Source organism: Lepisosteus platostomus, chromosome 8 (genome assembly GCF_059453375.1).
Source record: "Lepisosteus platostomus isolate fLepPlt1 chromosome 8, fLepPlt1.hap1, whole genome shotgun sequence".
Lineage (NCBI taxonomy): Eukaryota > Metazoa > Chordata > Actinopteri > Semionotiformes > Lepisosteidae > Lepisosteus > Lepisosteus platostomus.
Window position 1 is genome coordinate 58,148,536 of NC_142618.1, and position 19,686 is coordinate 58,168,221.

At 35.4% G+C, this 19,686-nt stretch overlaps 1 protein-coding gene across 1 annotated transcript in view; it reads left to right on the plus strand.

Moving 5' to 3' along the window:
• Positions 1-9,023, plus strand: part of gmds (GDP-mannose 4,6-dehydratase) — a 304,999-nt gene extending 295,976 nt beyond the window's left edge. The window contains exons 10-11 of the mRNA XM_088644042.1: positions 4,974-5,042; positions 8,637-9,023. Coding sequence (XP_088500168.1) covers positions 4,974-5,042; positions 8,637-8,699 — 132 coding nt within the window. The 3' untranslated portion in view covers positions 8,700-9,023. The remainder of the gene's footprint in view (positions 1-4,973; positions 5,043-8,636) is intronic.
• The last annotated feature ends 10,663 nt before the right edge of the window (positions 9,024-19,686 follow it).

Sequence of the window (19,686 nt, forward strand, 5' to 3'; positions counted from 1 at the left end):
TGAATCTTTCTCTTAAGACACGGCACTTAATAAAACTTGTGCTATTTTTTTTTGCCGCAATCTGTGTGCTAAACCCGGGCACTTCAAACCGAAAACAAAATAACGGGGGAAAAAAGAGGCTGCAGTGAACAACCGTATGGGACTGGAATTTGTTTTCGGTGCAGTTTTAAGGAAATGACCAGTTTCTATTTCTGGATTGTAGTGGAAGCTACTTTTGTTTGTGTGAAAAGACTAATAACCAACAACAAAACAGGTGAGAGTGTCACTTACAGTACACCCGCCTACTATAATGCCACTGAGTGGCAAAAGTCGTTATTCTTAATTTAACCAGGTTTTCTTCAGAAAGACACACTACACTTATCCATTTATACAGTTTGGGTGGGCATTTTTTACTGAACCAGTCTGGGTGAGGTACATACCTGTAGCTTGAGGGTACAACATGAGTACCTGAACCCACAAGCTTCCAGAGTCTGAAACACCCCTTCCCACTGTTGTACAGAGCACTATATTCTCACATTTCTGCACACAGTTCTAAAATTTGGTTGCAGTCTGGAATCAGTGGACACCCAATTGTTGATGCTTACTTTTTTGTTGCTGAGTAGCTTTATGTTGCTAAGAATGTTCTTTTTTATAATAGCATGACCCTGACAGAAAATTTGTGTGTTGATTTTCTTGTTTGCATTGCTTTGCCTAGTGATTAGTGATCCTTTTATCTCATGTGTTCTTTTTTTTTGTCTTGATTTCTTATCGATTCAAAGACTAGCTTGCACGGCTTTAACATTATTTCGGCAGGTTTTTAAAAAAATACTTTTTAGTATTCCTGAACTCACGCATTCCATTCGGCTCAGACCTAAAGTCTCATGTGAACGTCTTGTTTTTCACACAAGTACAGAACCGTATTGAAAATTCATTATGTGTAAAAGCTTCACAACATCTGCTACATGTGATGCATTTTTATTAGCAAGCTTGTTCAATGGCCTGTTTGTGTTTATAGTGTATTATCTTTAGAAGCATGCCCATGCTTCCTGCTGTTCTGATCACAGGCTGATTATTATCGCGGTAGACGTATGCTCCCATGCAAGCCTGTCACTAAAACAAACCCCTCTTAGACCACAACAGTCTCTGTGGTCAGGGGAGAAAAACAGATCCAAATGATCAAATCTTCTGAATGAGTAACATGACATGTATTTGCCACCCGGTTCAAATTCAACATTTGCAATCTTTTTTGTAATGACATCATCTTTTCATCTTGATATTTCTCTCAATAGTCTGTAGATTCATCTCATTTTATAACGTGCTGCGGTAATGGTTCGGGGATGAAACATATCTGAAATTTAAAATCGGGTCAGATGCAGTCGCATAATATCTGTGCAGTCAAAAAGTCAAAAGGCTACTAAACTGTGAAAATATAATTAGAACGTTTGTACTGAGCCAATGAATACTGCTCTCCGGATAAACATTTGCAAATCCAAATGTGTATGAATGCAGCCATCCCTTCCAAAGTTTAAATCATAGAGTACAATATGTTCTCTTTGTGTGTTTCTGTATGTGTGAGTCTGCTCCACAATAAAAATATTTTTTTTTTGGCTATGTTGGTTAGCTATTTTTATCAGTGGAAAGTCTTTATTCCGTACATTTTATTATATATGTACCTAAAGAATGTTCATTTGTAGCATAAGGATGATTTTGAATGAAAAAATAAGTGTATAGATGTGTACACAATCATATCACTTTATTATAGATTGTCTGCATTTTACTTATAAATTATCTGTTCTTTTATTTCTGCCTGTTTTGTTATTGTCTTCATAATGTTTCCAGTCTCACGGTCAGTCTCATGTAATTGTGGCTTTTGAGACACTAAATAAAGGTTTTCTTCTTATACGTTTTTTTTTTTTCAGTTGGGACATCTTATATCGAATAGTCATGTAGCTAATAGGTAAACATTCTGATTTAATTTGATAAATTAGTGCATGAAATTATTATTAAAATAAATTCCTCTTTTAAATAAACAAGACGGATAAGTCCTGACAGGAGTTACTCAAGTGCTGCATGACAGCATCTCCCTTTGATTTAGCTTTCTGATTCCCAAATCTCCATTTTTGTCATTTCAAGTTAAACAGTCAGACTGTGCTCAGCAGTGCCACCTCTGGCTAAAAATGAAAATCATCTTGAAAAGAAAGCATCCTGACTGGCGTTAATTTGGGTCAATGTGTGTTTTACTGTGTTTAGCCTTAATTTTTTCACTGGAACAGCGTAATGCTAATGTTATATGGCAATACAATTAAAAGTAGCCTGGATATTACAGTTCAGATTTTTTTTTTTAAATAGTAGGTGAAATAAATTTTGCTCTGCATTTTATTATTTTTATTCTGGTTTTGGCTTTTATGCTTTATGCCACACTTAGACACAGATGATAATCCCTGCTGAGTGCTGAGCTCTGGTAGTAGGCTTACAGTGCTCAGATATGTCTGGTGAAACTTTCCCTGCTTTATGGCCTCTAATTGTTTAAATACTTAACGAGTTTCAGTGGTGTATTATATTTGCTTATAGTATATGCTGTTACCTTTAAAACCAGTAATTATTTCTTGATTGTCTCAATTAGCATTAAGGCTTACGACACACTTTCAATATTTGTAAGCAAGTCTGACTTGCAAATATCAGACTTAACCTATTCGGGTAGTCTGAACTGTATATAAACCTCATTTTCATACTGAAAATTTACTTTTTTAACAACATTGTTAACGTTGTAAGCTGAACTATTTTTGTTGTGACATTCTTTTCAGGTTTTCGAAAGCAGCATAAACCATGATGGTCTTTATATCTAGTTACAAAATAGCAACATACAGTGTTCTGCATTGTTACTGTTGGAGAGAAATATTATATTATGTATTTTAAAATTGCTTGAAGAACTGCTGGCTTTAGCTCAAGAGTTATTTTACTTTTCTCTTGATGATGACAGTAAAATATTTATTTAAATGGTAAAGGCAGGTTTAAAAATTCATTTAAGAATTGATAGCCTAAACCGGGAAGTGAAATAGCACTCAACACTTGTTTTAAATGAAAAAAAATGTTAGCTTTCTTTAGCTAAGTGAAAATATTTTACAGAAACATTTTGAATTCTGTAAAGCAAAGTGACATTTCTTATCAATTGTCTTTTAACTCTGTATCTACTCTTGTATCTATGCTTTCATTTATACCAGTTAAAAACAGCTGGTGGAGCTAGTTGGTGTCTTTAGTCAGAGGGATGTTTGGCTCGGTTTTTTGTGTAGTTCACAATTGTCCCTGGATGTGATTATATAGCAAATTTATAGTTGTAATGATGTTTTCTTGGTTAAAGTACAAGACTGTTATCACAATAACGAGTCAGACATATTTACTCTAGGGGGCGGTTTTTTACAATTTATGTAGAATATAAGCTTGATTAAGTCATGAATGTACTGTAGCATGTGAACTGCATTTTATACAGAATTAACATTTAAGCTTTTAGCATGCACATTTCTTGTAGAGTTAAAGTCATATACAGTATATCCTTAAAACCTTTCATTCTTAAACAACTCAGACTGTGTTATGGTTTATTGAATAATAAAACGCAGAATGTTGAGATAGGGCAGATTATCAAAACTGTGGATTGTTTTTCAGTTGTTGTCATAATTTCAGTCATACCACTGATAAATTATTCATATGTCAGCATTCCTGTGCAAAATAATAAAGTATCAATATATGTGTGTTAGAAATAAATTCAGTTATGTTGAACTTGTTCATAACACTCAGTTTCTTTATCTGCATTTTTTCTGGAAAAGGGGCATTTCAGCTCCTAATGTCAATATATTTTATTTTTATCTTCTCCTAATCTGTTTTGTCTGACAGTTTGTACAAAAGGGCAGTAGGAAAGGTGAACTGAAGGTGTCTATGTTAATCTAAAATGAAACGAACATGACTAGGAAGCAAAGGTCTTTGTGGAAGGGTAATTTTTCCTTTCTATTTCTGTTGAAGGTAAATATCTAGAATATTTTGCAGAAAAAAATTAAGTTATGTGATAGAAAGGTAATTACATGAAAGGTTCTTATCAGACAAGAAAAGAGCTTACTCCACTCTAAAATGTGAACATCAGCAGCATAATCTCCATGTTTTGACTTCTAAACTAGGTACTCTTTTAAGGCATTTGCTGTCATGATTTAGAAAGTTCAAGCAGTGCCCTTACTCTGTACATATTTGTGTGTAAACAATACTATATGTATTATGATGTATTTTCTTTGATTTTTTAAATTCCTTTTTATTGTATGGTTATATATATATATGCATTGAAACTCAAGTAAATACTGGATTTCAATTATCCAGTTAAACAGGCACGGTTTGACTGGACAGTGGTTATTGACTCTCTTTTCAAAGAGGTCTTTCTTTGGTGGTCTCTAACTAGCCCTCAGTGGATATCACCCAAAAAAAAAGCCACACATTCATCATATTCTGGCATTTTCTTGGGGACGGGCCTCAGACTGATTGCAGTAGAGACTTGGCATTCCGAGTGACTGCAATTCTGTGGATCTCTTTATGGGAAATATGAGGAATCAAATAGGTGACACGAGTTATTACACTTCTCATTGTTTATTTGCTTCTTTTGGTTATCAGATCGCTTGCTGTTGTGTATTGGATGAAGGCTGTTTTTTGGTTAGGAGGCTTTGAAGTTTGTTTTTTTTTATTTACCAGGTATTTGATTTCAACTACAGAAACATCATTTTCCACAGAAATAAAGTTTTCTGGAAAAAGGTCAAAGATAGGCAGTTACCCTTAAAATAATGCCAACCTCTGTTTTTTTCTGGTACAGCCACTACAGAAGTTACTAAAGCCATCAATCAACAGACTTCCACAGAATTAACGATGACATTACCTGTACCCACCGACTGATTTGTTGTGTGTTCTGCCATATCTGAACTGATGAAGACAACGATGAAAAAATGTTTTTTTTTCTATTCAAGGATTTTCTCCAGGGGGACAGCAGTAGAGCACAGAAGAAGCTAGGATGGAAACTGAGAGTGTCTTTTGAGGTGAGTTATAATTCCTTTCTTATTTCCAATATTCCCAAAGGACTTTGAATACTTTAGATTAACATGGAGTCCCAGAGTTGGGACCCAGCCCACTTTAGTATTACATATAGTACTGATTTCTGCATCTAAAGCTGTAAGCGCCCAACAAAGAGGAAGATGATTTGTAAAGTACTTAAAAATGTTGAAAAGCATGCTTAATTATTCTATTGCCTGTGTTAGTATTATGATGATCATGATGTTGTTGTTATTATTATTATCACTTAGATTGTGGATATGTTACACATGTCTGAATGAATAAGAGTCTGAATTTTAGGTTGGTATTATATTAAAAAATGTAATGTTTGAATTTGAGGTAAATTAAATATATATATTTCAGATATATACAGATGCACAGTAAAAATTTAACAGTCTGAGATTTAAAATAGTTGCTCATTCAGCGCATAATAATATATGTATTAAAAGGTAAGTACTGTAAATGGTTTTGTTGATTGGTGGAGTAGTTATTCCTTGAAATGGCAAAATATTGAACTTGATCATGTCTTTATAGTGTCAAGTGCTCCATGTTTGGTATTGAGTTGAGATCAAATAGGTTGATTAAGAATCTATATCAACAACTCTTCAAAAGGACATGATTGTAATGAACGCAAGAGCACTGGAAGAGGTGACCATGCTCTGAAGATCACCTGTTTGCTATAGGCATGATCGAGAGCAGCCTGTCTGTGAGAGAAGTTGTCCTGAGAACAAGATGTTCTGCTTCCACAATCAGCAGTCTAGTCCTGAAAAAAAAAACAGGAAACCAGCTCTGTATGGGACAAGCCACATCCTGGAAGGCCGATAGTCACAATACAAGCCCAGGACTGTCGCATCTGTCTGATCCATTGATTGAATTGTTCTCAGGCTGCAGTGTCTGCAGACTCTGAGGCTGTTCGGGGGGTGATATGCTGACAGCTGAGAGGCAAAAGTTTAGCCCCAAGAACAACTGGAGACATAGTAGAACATTGGTGGAGTTACATTCACCTTGACCTTGAAAGACAATATTTGTAAAAACATCATTACATTAAGTGACCATTATGCTGGTGCTGTTCAACCAGTGCGGTGATTTAAGTGCAAAATTGTGGAAAGCAGTCTCCTTTAACACCAAGAACAGTTTTGGTGTAGATTGAAGGCAACCTCACTGCTCAGAGACACATTAATAAAAGTCCTTGAACTAGCTGTTTACTACTGATGCAACCCAGTTCAGAAATGTCAGGTTTCTAGCAAGACAATGCAACGCCGTACCACACTAGGATTATAGTGGCACAACTTCAAGAAAGCAATGTCAAGGTTTCGCATGGTCAGCTTTTATTTCTGACCTGAGTGCAGCAGAACACCATTGGTGCCAATTCACCAGTTCCGCCAACGAGAGACAAATTTGACCACCTGACCGTTGTCTCCACAAAGTGTCGGACCATCACACGGCAGTCTTTCCAGAGGCTGAATAAGTCTATGCATCAAAGCTGCCAAGATAATGTTAATACACAGAGTGTCCATGCCTGATACAAACTATGTAATGTTTTAACTTGGACATTGTCATGTTTTATGATTCGTTCATTTGTACTTTCGTTCACATTTTCATTATTTTGCTTCAGATCTGTGTTTACAAGATTGGGTCAATTCTCATAGACCTGAATGTTGCATTTCTTTTTTGCATGAGTATATATACTGCACACTAATGTATATTATAACGTAGTTATATTGAATTGTATACTGTGTGTATATACAGTATATGTCATCATACTGTATATTGATATTGATGTTGCCTTTGTTACCCTTAGAGTGGGAAATGACGAACGTTTGTAAAGAGCACACATACTCTTGATCACACAGAAAAGGAACGTGTTTGTCTATTTTTCATCATGCGTTGCAGCAACGGGTGTCTTTCAATGGCTCATTGAAAGACAGAGTGGGTCCGCTCTGGGGTTGTCCCGGGTAGGATCGTCGCCATGTGAAATCACCTAGGGCTTTCAGCGTCTATGCACACATCATCACTAGGCTGAACCACCTACGTCTGGCTAATACAAAGAGACAATGTGACAAGTTGAGCACCTGTGGGATGAATTGGGTAGATCTGGAAGTTAATGTCTATCAGGTCTAAATAGCGTCATTAATCTTGCAGCTGTTGTAAAGACTTAAAATAGGGGAATATCTCTGTGGTCCATGTGCAATGTCTCCGTCTATCTGTGCCGTGCGATGTTCATGCTTCTGTTCAAGGCAAAGCATGACACAATACACATTAATCACTTTATGATGGGTATCTGACTCCAAAGCACAATGTGACCCATACCTCTCATGAATTTCAAGCTTTCTTGTCACAGTGCTGTTTATCATGCACAGAAAGATGTCAGAAACAAACACAGAATATACTGTATGTTTTATTTATTGTTTGACAATAATTACTTAGTTTGTATTTTAAAATGCAAATAATTATAAAGCTGTTCTTATCAAAATTGAAAATTGCAGCTGCTGAGAAGATTAGTTTCCTAAGGGGTAATACCCTTAATATTTATTCAAACATTTCACAGTGAAGAGATAGAGAAAGAGGTGTGCACAGGCATTTCTGAGGCAGTAGCCAATTTAGGAAATCATTTTGGTTTATTAATCAGATTTCTCAAAGAAAATAAATATTTTGTACAGTGGGTTGTCGAAGGAGGAAGTCAGAACATACACATCTCAGTACGTTAAAGAGCTAGACGTTGGATTGTTTGATAAATGAGAGGCATTTTACTTAGCCCATGTGGCTGTTTCATATTTTCCTTAGTGTTCTATGACACAAGCTTTATATGACTCAACTCTCAGATATTATATCTAACTGTGGTAAGAAGGCCAGTGCCCATTTCACAGAAAAACAAAAGAGTGATATTTGTACTGTTAAAGTCACAGTCATACGTTAAAGTATTTTTTGCTATATGTTCTTTTGGTGATAATACATTTCATTCTTATTTTTGCAGTATCAGATAATTTATTTCCCTTTTCAAGGCCAACATTTCAACAAAATAAATATTAGACTCCTCTTCAACTCCACGATTTGTTGATAACAAAGACATTTTAGTGGACAGACAGAATGGCCATTTCTTGAACTGCTTATTTCTTGTGAGTTTCTTCCCCTGGGATTGAAGCACCAATATGCCTGAGAGGAGCGGAGCTGGGTACAATGCTAAAGACCAAATAAAAACGAGGTTGAAGCCACCTGGTATGATGTGTTCTTCTCTCCTCCTCTCCCGTCTTCTACATATTCACTGATTCTGTCAGCTGGTTGCCCTTTATGTTATTTTCTCACAGCTTGTCGATATATTTCAGGTTTGGAAAAGAATTACTTTAATGAGTCATAAAACAGAAACAAAGTGTTTCATATGTGTATATATGGTTATGTCTGTCATCTGTCATTGGTGTCAGTATTTAATCCTGATTTCACGTGTTGTTATGTCAAACCTATGAAAATAATACACTTACGATAGACTTACATATTTTGTTTCAGGAAAGATAGAATGATTTTTTTCTGACCTAGCAGCCTGTGCTGAAATCATAGAATACTAACCCGCTTTTTTTCTTTCACAGGAGCTTGTGAAGGAAATGGTGAATGCAGACATCGAGCTGATGAGAAACAACCCCAATGCCTGATACTGTGGTGGTCACTTTTCACTGAGGAAAGTGTTTGGCACATCAACTAGAATTCTGCTTCCACAACGCTGTGATTAGAAGGAATCGGATAAAAATGAGAATCATTAATATTTTTATCGGTTTCATATATCTGCCTGTACTATTCTCTCTTCAAATTTGGATTGTGTGTACTGGAATAAAGAAATCAAATCATCCTTTCAACACTGAACTTGAATTTCTGTACTCTTAATTTGTTTTGTGAAATTGTTTCTTTACCTCATGAAATTCTTAACTGAAATGGGGACCAAAAACTATTTGTATAATAAATCCAGGGATTTTGAATGATGTGAGCGTCTGTTTATTTATTCCTGAACCGTTAAATATCACTAGATACATTTTTTGGTTGATAGTTTGTGTTGTGAATCTGTCTCTTGTCTCCCTCTCTCTCAAACACCCACCCTCCCTGTGCATACAGTCCAGTTTAATTTAGAAGCAGAATACTGGTATTTGTTAACATGTCTCTTTTTACATTTCTAACACGTTAACTCGGTTCTCTGCAAGGTGATTTCCTTCAAAATCTCACTGAAGGGGTTGCGTCTGCGGAAAAGTTCTAGCTGGGAGCAGTGATGTGGAAGCCGTTGACAATAAAATCCTCTATTTCTCGCGTCAGACTAGTAGAATCGAGACATTCACTGACTACGGTGTGTAAAGTTTCTATAATTAGACCTTCTACCGGTGGGCGAATGTTCTAAAAGGTAGTTTTAAAGGGAGAACTTCAAGGGGAGTCAATGTTGTTTCAGTGTTTCGTGCCAGTCTTCCAGGGTTATCCAAAGGTCGCTAAGCTTTTCAGTTTCCCCTCGGTCTCCGCAGTCCTTGCAATCACACTGCTCTTTTATTCCATAGGAAACGTGTATTCAAAAGTGCTGGAATGTGCTTGGATATGTTTAATTTGAAATACTCCAACTCACCTCAAGTTAGAAGTCTGTACTAATAAAACTGTTCTCTCTAATAGCCTGTGTTAGGCACCAGAGGTGAATAAGAATATTGTCTCTGGACTGAGTTGTTTTTATTGTTATTAAAAACAGAATTGAGCAGTCACGACCAAAATTTCCATTCAAACATTTTTTTAAAGGAATTACAATTAAACTATTTGTAGGACCACCTTCCTAATTAAACATTTCTGAGCTAATTCACGAAATATTTTATTTTAAAAAAAACCGTATGCGGTTTTGCAGTAGCATTTTACTTTTAAAATGCGGATTAGAATTGAATCAAAAGGAGCATAATGGGACTGGAGTGTTTGAAAATTAGCTTGGAAAGACTGGTACCCGTATTCTGTTTCCATCATCCCCCTTTAGTGGAACACAGGAGAGATTTATTTTAATGGAAAAGTCGTTTGACATTAAACTTAATGGAAAATGTGGGTTTCATTGCAGGTTTAAGAAGAATGAACAGGGTGGGTTAGCGTTTTCTTTAAGAGAACACCTAGAGCATTAAATTCGTACTTTGACGGTCAGACAGAGCCGGAGTCTGTGTGCAGTTTAATTGGAAACAGATGGCGCTTTGAGGTTGGCCTGAAGCGGACTGAGCAAAAACAGCAGTTTCCACTGAGCCGAGCTCGACACCATACAGGTGCATGGCGTACACCACCGCTAACTACGCAGGCTCCCTTTCTAATATTTTGTTCTGTGGATTAAATTTTGCAGTTCGCAGGATTGAATATTGAGCCAGTTTCTGGCCATTTCAGCCAGCCGTTAAATTCATGAAAGCGAGCTTGACGGCGAATACAAATGTTATTTGTTTTCGTTCTTCACTAGATCTGCGCATTTTTTTTCCAACGCGCTACAGAAGACCGAACAATCCAGATTCGACTCCACCTTATTTTTGGAACAACATGGCAAATGTCTTTTTCATTGTTTTAATTGAATGGATTGCAAATTTAATTTGATGGAAACGCCATTTTAAACACCCACACCAAGAATCATTTACATTCCACATCATATTTTCTAAATGCCAACCACTACCTATGTATTAACTAAGCAAATAATAAAACTACACATTTGACTCAAAGAGCTCCGCAATGTGTTGGATCTCACGTCTAATAAAAAGCTGGCAGGTTGTCGCGGACCCACAATATCAACCACGTAACAGTCCCATCACAGTAAATATGTAACATCATGAGTAGAAGCTTGTGCTGTAACCCCTCTAAAAGCTAAATTTGGATATCTTACAAAAAACGTAGAAGACCTTTCAGTTCTGAACTAAAGATAACACACAATCCAATGAACATTAGTTGCACTTTGTCTTTAATTCTTGTTCTTTGTACACGAAGCTGCATATACAAACTGAGTAAATGTGTTGAGGGTTTTTAGATGTATACATTTATTTGTAAAAATAATCTTTAAATAGTGCTGAACGTTGTTCATGTTTATTCCAGTTTATTATGGACCCTGCATTCGTGAGTATCAGCCAAGAAGTTGTGCGTTTCTTCAGCCGCATATGCAGTATGTGTCTTTCGGGTTTGCATTCCCTTATTTTTAAATTACACACAGGTCTGATATACAGAGAGTCTTGCTTTCCAAGGTCGTGTAATTTAAACGTCTTTGATAAGACTCATTAATCTCAAATTAGAAGAAGATACCCTGTAATGCTCATATGGTTTTATCTGTCAGTTGTGGAAGAGAGGCAGCGATTGGAATCAAGTGGAATGGCCTCGTACAACAAAAAAAAAAAACAATATCTGGAGGGGAAAATGCCTCAAAATACTGAATTTGAATTGGCTAGATAAATCCCTCCTACTCCACTGTACTGTAGACATTCCTGCAGCTCAGCTAAACAAAGAAATGAAGCAAGAGCTTTGAATTTCGGAGTTGTGTGTGCTTTTGTGCTTTCGGTCATACTGTCAAGATGAGAGAGAAATGGTTAAGAAAGTAAAGCGTAAACATGCTTTCAAACCAAAATCCAGAAAGTAATTTGATGGTGTGTGCTGCTCTGTTTACCGAGCTTAGAAAAGGATGAAAAGAAAAGCTAACCCTCAACAATGCAGTCAGGCCTTATGCCGTGACACCCTTATTTCAACAGGTATTCTCATAATCCATATTTCCGAGTGCTGTATTTTCATGCTGTATTCAATCTACCACATCAAATTAACAAGCAAAATATATTTAGAAAGCGGCAAATCAGTTATGAGACCTTACAGTCAATAAAGGTGAAGCTCTAAAAACAGACATCTGTGCATTTTGTGAGTGGGGCAGCGACGTGTGTGTGTCTCCCCGATATTTTCTTCGCATCTATTTAAAAATCTACAATTCAGTTTTATTCTTAAACCCTCTAATTTAAAGGTTTTAAGTGTAATAAATATTCCCAAATGCCTTGCATTCTAATATATTTTTGATTCATGAAATGTGATGATAAATATGCTGTGTATACGTCTGATTCTTTGGCGATGTGGGCAGAATAATGCGTTACTTTTAAAGCATTGCATGACATTTTTCGAATCCGCCTCAATTAAAACGACCGTATTGTTAAGCAAGGTAAATATAAAATTATTACTAGTGTTGCTGTTTAATGTTTTCACATTTCTAATATATTTTGTTTTACATTACAGAATGAATCTTTGATATAGTCGGTAAATGTTTACGACCCTTAATTTGCTAAACCGTGGTTATCTTCAGGCACTAAGGGGGCTCTAAAATAACCTGACAGCACTGGACTACCGAGAAGAAATAAACAGTGCTTTAAAACAGCTTTTATTTTTGCTTAATCTCAAAATAGTATTAATTGGAACATTGTTTACTCATAAATAAATGCTCGTGAAGGTGAAAAAATAAGGAGTTACCCTGATATTATAACGAACATATCCACCTTAGGGCCTGTCTTCCTAAATACCTACCTACAAACATACAAAATCCTGCTTCTTTTAAGAACTTCTTTAAAAAATCTTTAGAAGGCTGCTCGGGGACATTAACTTTAGTTTCAGCGAAGGTCTTTTCAGCAACGCGTCTGGAAAAGGTACATAAAATATCCATTCTGCTCAGAGCTTTTTGCTTCGTGGTAGTGAGACTGCAGAGGCGGCTGGAATTTCAGGAAACCAGTCTGAAATCCGTGTGAATACGTGTGTGCGTCTGTATAACTAAGAATATTTGTCTGTATATGCACACAGGCGCATATACACATTATATATACACATTAAAGCAGAACAGAGATTGCTTCCACACAAATTGATATTTTCAGTTCCCGTTTAAGAACGTTCTGTTGTTCCTCTCGCACTCTTTTTTAAAAAAATGGCAATTGCTGATCTTTTCTATTTGCTGTAAGGTAAAGTTTTGATGACACACTTCGATCTTTTAAAAGAAAAACCTTTTAATCAGGAAAAGAAAAACCTCTCATAGTATTTCAATGACCTGACATGCTATATGGGGGCTGCATTATCGTGAAATTATTAATATTTAGAAAACATTCGTATTCCGTAATTAAAATTAAAAACGTATTTTTTTCTTCACGTTGAAGGGTTTGATAAATGTGTGATCAATTTCTTGTTAATTTTCCGTTTGTGTCTGTCTATCCATACACGTAGAAAATTTATTTTCAGACGGGAAAGAAATGTTTACGTTTAAAATATCAGCAAAGAAAATATTTGTCGTTCCTTGCCTTAAACGTTGTGTTAACGAAAACTATTGTATTGTGATTTGTTATATTACATCACAAAAAGATGTTATTCCTTGTTTGAAAAATGATTTTCTTAATTTACAGAGTGCATTGGCTGTTTTTTCAAACATGTTTGTTTTTAGTTTAAAACGTAATCCACCAGCGAAAGGGTTCCTAAAGTATAACCTATGTATATTAAAATGTCATTAAAGTGACTTAAAGAACCGTACTTCCACGTACTAGATGGTTAGATAGTGCAAAAGTACTTATATCAATTACAAAAACGACAAAGGGTTAATACGCATTTTCTGTATTTTCGACAAAGTTACTTATGTGTTTCAACTTAGTTGAGGTTGGAGGATCGATATGTTGCGCATGATTTTCTCCTGCTTGTTCGTGCAAAACTATTTTGTACAAAGAACAGAAAATGTTTTAATGTCCAGGAAAGGCCAGTGTATCCGGAGACTTTGTATGAAAGTTCGGGAAACAATGTGGCACGTGGAAAACTTCAGGTAACTCCCCTGTGTTTATGTATTTGTGCACTAGACCCAATTCGCCGTTCTTGAAAAATTGCGGCTTTCTGCCCACCCAGGTTGAACCAAGCAGTGTTTATTTAGGGGCTAAATTGTCAAGAACACAATCCAATTCCACCGTCGGCCTAGGGAGCAAGTCTCAGAGACACGAGATTTTTTTTCCCTCAAAAATCATTTACTGCACGACTCGACCAGGGGTGGGGGATGGTAATTAAGGTGAGTTTTTAAGGGTAACACCGTGACCTTAACACTGCTTGTAACGTCTTGATAAAAAGCAATAGGGAACATAGAAATGAAGCGCATTACAGCAAACTACTGGCAACATGTTTTGTTTTGGCTCATCGTATTAATTTCAGTGTGTGAACTACTGACGTGATATGGCCTAACATGAGGAACCACTGCCTTAGGCTGATTAGAAATTTATTAAGACTGTAATATATTTAATAATTTGATAATACGTGCTTTACGTTCTTCCCGTGACTTTAACTATTTTATTTGTAGAAGAAAGTGGATTGGCTGCGCGTGGATTTCACGGTGTCCTTTGGAAACTACAAAAAAGAAACTAAAATAAAAAAAAACACAAAACCGCAGTGCTTTTCTAATATGGCTATTTAAACAAAACGCAACAGTCCATTTGCTGTTGTCAGCTAAGAACCAAATAGAGATAGCAATGCTAAAATCTGCATAAATAGCTAGTTTTATTTCTCGGGTTTAAAGCACAAAGCCCCCGGGAACTCACCTTGAAAAGATATATATATATTAGATTGCATTATTCCAACATATCGATCAGAACATCATATTCGCATAGATGTCGGCCATCCTAAAAAGACAAAGCTATAGTGATAATTGAAACTAAAAAAGAGCTTTCCTTTGCAGAGTGGCAGATCAAATAGTAGTCTAGGACTACGTAAGATAAATTGTGTTTTATATAGGCGCAGACAGGCGCAGAGATAGACTCCTTATGATAATATACCTCTCAGTGAAAGCAATCTAACAGTGAAACTTAAAGGCTCACCTTTGAAATTTGTTTTAAAAATGTGACATAACTTGGTACCTTCTCAAATTGTCAGCAAATACAAAGGCCTGTATTTCAGATGTGAAGGCATTAATGGTTACAGGCTATATATATATAATATGTTAATAACCTTATACAGATATGAGCATTCCGGGCTAAATTCACTTAACAGTTTAAATAGGCCTATTACATTATAGTTCTTTTTGACACAATGTAGCTTGACCTCCTCTGGAATATCACTAAACACTTACATATCACAACATGTTTATTCGACGACATAGGTTATGAAGGTTAGTAGTACCAGAAAAAAGTTTGTATGCACTTTAACCTAGTAATTGAATGCATTATTTACAACGTTCGTATAAACCCATCGACAATCCATTGAAACTTTCTCCTACTCTTATAGACAAACGGAAGCGGTGTGCTGTTGTATAAATATTAAACCCAGGCTTCAGACTGTTTTTCTGCTCTTGTTTCTTAAAAGTTATTTCAAGATTAGGCTGTGCCAATTAATGAGACTCCCCCCATAGAATCAGTTTGGAAAATCCTTATCGATTAACTAATTAACTAATTAGTGCTTCAACATTTATTATTGAGAGGTCTTCTTTTTCTATCTATAGCCTAAATGTTAAACTCAATATTATTTACCTTTTAATCCTTGAAAACATAGGTCCCAATGTAACGCTAAACCCCCACTATGCGTCGTCGAGCATATAGATTTTCTGGAGTAAACAAAATGAACGCAAATAACGTCGCTAAAAATGATCACTGAAATTGTTTATTCGGAGCATATCCGAACATATTTCCTGAAAATACACATTTTGTCTTTATATAAATGTATTTAAGAATTGTACATAAAACAAGAAAAATGAGATCATACAGTAAAATAATCTTCATCTCTTGTGAATTTAAAATTGGATTTAATGTTTTGTTACACATTTTAATTGCTTTCCAAAGGTCCTAACACCATTTCATTGTTCGTCTGTCGAGACACCTAAATTGCAAGAAATACTGAAAAAAGGTGTTCGAAATATTGTGATGCAGGATGTTTTATAATATAAATGATCGACGCTTTCATTTCTTGTGAAAGGCGATTATTATATCCTTTTATTTAAAAAAAAAAGATTGTAGTGTTCTGTGGAATATGTCTTACCCTTAATAACATATGCTGTATTTGTTTAAAAAATGCTCTCTGGTATTACAGTGTTGGTAGACGCATTATTAGGGACCTAGAAGTGTAAGTAATCATAAAGAAAATCAGACGAAAGAAAAAAAAGTTTCAGTAAAAGAACGTCACCATCAGCTGTCCTGCACTTTATTTTGGGATTATTTCTTTAAAACTAAGAAATATGGGCATAAGGCGTTCATATTAATTAATGCAGATTAGCTGTTGACTATATTCTGTCCAACACTTCAGTGCATCTGACCGTCTGGGTCAGTTCTATCTTCTTTTGCCGTGCTGTCGATAGTGCTGTTAATGGTAACATCCTCCCTATTGACCCCCGTCTCCTACTCTGCCTTTTCCGTCTAATGAAAAATGATTCTGCACTCTGATTGAATTTTATTCCTTCCTGACCTGGCCCGCTCTTGCTATGTGAAAGCCATCAATCTTTGACTAACACGACGTTTGTTTATTACATGGAAAAAAGAATCTAATGACTTTTATGAGCCTGATTATAGCTAGCTGTGAGCGAATGAGCGTCTATAACATCGCGCATAACTCTGAAATAACAGATGCGTAGGCATCCTCGGTTCGTTCAAACTTCTTTTAATGCATTTCCTTACCGCAGCGTGCTTTGCTGTGCACAAGGAGTCGGGTATTGCTCAATTCGGTCCCTTCAGTGTATATTAGCAAAAGCGAGTAACAAGCCTGCGTTTCTCATAACCACTATAACAACAGGTATCACCATTTACTTATACTGTTGTTATTTCACACTGAAGAAAGATTATTTCTGTGTTTTCTGCAAGAAGTACAATTAAAATGTACTTTAAATGTCGGCCAAGCAGTGGACGTGATTGAAACGATTTCGTCGCCGCAATATCCCATAGTTAATATGACGCAGTAGATAAATAAATCTTAAACGTTGTAAATCCAATCATAATAGCACCAGAGCTGATGGCGAGGGCCACGTCGTGATATTCAGTACTGATAAGCACATAGAAGATATTTTTACAACTAAATAAATAATTTACTTCCGTCCTAAAATACATTTGCTTGTTTTTTTTTGCTATTTGCACTAGTATGTCAGTTGAAAATAAATTATTTCGGAAATGCGTTTTACTATATAAACTAAAAGCATTTCTTAGTTTTTATATCTTTACATCCACTCAGATAAGGATCTATTTTTTTCCACACATAAGAGCATAATTAGACAAATTAATCACCGCTGGTTCTTATTTTCAAGCTATTTAAAAATTGACAAGAGCATATAACGCAATAAATAAAAGATTAAACAAATTACTGGAAAGTTATTATTATTATTATTATTATTATTATTATTAATATTATTATTATTATGTGCATTCAGGCCCTGACAGGGATATACAGGGTACTTTCAATGGTAAAAAAAAAAGCTAAACGTATTTCAAACGCACATAGCACAGAAAAATTACTCAAATTATCGTTGAGGGACCTACTGTACAAGTAACAAAGAACAGAATAAATAAGCAGCGAAAATGCTGTTTATATCAAAGCTTTTTTTATTTGCTTTGCTGCTTTGATTTTATCATGTACCTTTTTTATCTCTACGTGTTTACTGAAACAAGTTTAAAAAATTCAATCACTAACTTATTTTTTTGTATCACATTGAAAATTGCAAACACCAACTTTTATTTTGGAAATATAGCTCCCGAACCAGACCTAGCCACTGCGAATTACTTATTTTCCCCAAAGGAAAGGTATTAATTTAAGAGCTAGACGACGTTTTTGGTTACCAACTGCATAAAATAAACTCTTTAAGTCGAATTTGTCTAACATTTAGCCTACAGACCTACGCTTTAAATGCTAAATGCTTATAGATGATAGCATGCAGTAGATGGCTTGCAAAAAAAAAACATTTGTTAGGTCTTACAATTCGATGCTTTTCATCTGATGACTCAATTCACCGTGTCTGGGCTCATCAAAAACAACATCCCGTGTTGCATGAGGTTATACGATAGTTTTGTCCTGGTTTGTTAGTTTTAAGATAATTACAATTCCTGTCCTTCTTCATATTATCAATTTCTGCTACTTGTACAGGGTAACACACAGCGATCAATAAATACACAGTATAAAACTGGAACTTGCCCCACATATGTTTCTTTAGTCACTGGCAGTAGCTCAGAGGGTGAACGGAGACGTCTAAGAGTTTAATTACTTGCAAACAACTCATGAAATACAAATGGTTTATCATCTCTTAGGTTTCGGCCACGGAGACTGTATTGAGGACTACAGTACATATTTCCACCACGGCTACACAACAGTGTATCCACCATGTAATCATAAAAAAATCGAGAAGTTCTATATAAATGTATAATATGAACTATACGACCGATGTGGTATATAAGAGCATTTGGGCAAGAGGCCTTGCTAAACTTAATGTAACTTAATGTAGTTTCATACATAGCTTTAATAATAAAATAATAAGAAGGAAAAGGAGAACGCTTAAATAAAAAAAAATCTCAGATACTATTATGTTGTTGCGTTTTTGGTAATGATATAATAATAATAATAATAATAATAATAATAATAATAATAATAATAATAATAATAATAATAATTTACCGAAAACGATCGTTATTTCTAAAAACTTTTATTAAGGACCCAAAGGCGAATTATTCGATCCTCTGCTGAGAATTTTAAAATGCAGACATCATTTTACAATAGCTTTTTTTTTAGCGGGCAAGATATTCATCGACTTGATCATTACGCACACTGGATGTTTTTTTTTACGTTTCATGAAGATGTGTATACTTTCTAAAACAGACTTATATAAAAAAGGTGGAAACCGGTGTTTTGCTGACTGAAATTATGTTTTTTAAGCTGCTCTCTTTTAACTTGCTGAGGTTACTTTAAGTGAAGCCTCCATTTTCACACAGAATGAAAAATGAAAGTAACAGCTTAATTGAGCGGCAGCCTGTTATAAAGTTGACGAAAAACATTGATTTTTAATATTCATTATAAGCGAACCAAATACTTTTCTAAATAGTGCTGTAGCAATGCCTCCATCACAGCCTTGTATCGTACAGTGTGTTAGTCCAGTTGTAGTGCTCTTTGCGGCGCATTGTGCTAAATGGGCCTACTTAAACTGCTGTTGCATTTCACAACCGTTACGTAGAACCTCTTAAAAGAAATTAAGTGATTTACGTTTAAATGTTAACTTAATAAACACTAATACATATATATATATAAGAATTGATTGGGCATTATTAAACTACAAATTATTTTCCCCAGTGTCTGTAAATGCTTTACCACAGAGGCGAATAATCCAAGAAAAAACAACGCAGATTTACTGTAATAGTGGATAAAACCCTTTCTTCGATTTCTAAATTTACTTAGACCTTTGAGCAGAATCTAGTTATTTTAACTTTGCGTTTTAAACGCCTTGCCTCTGTGCTAAGAAATAGCTGAATTTCAGAGAAAAGGGAGATTTAAGGTACTTGTTGCCAACGGCCTGACGTTTACAGAATTAGTAAAGCGTCATCATACAGACATACACTGAGGTGTTTTTTCCTTCAAATTTGCTTTGGTTCTTCCAAATTACTTGCCTACTCCACACTCTCAACACAACATCATGTGCTGATGGTACTCTAAGAAATCAGGCATAGGTATATC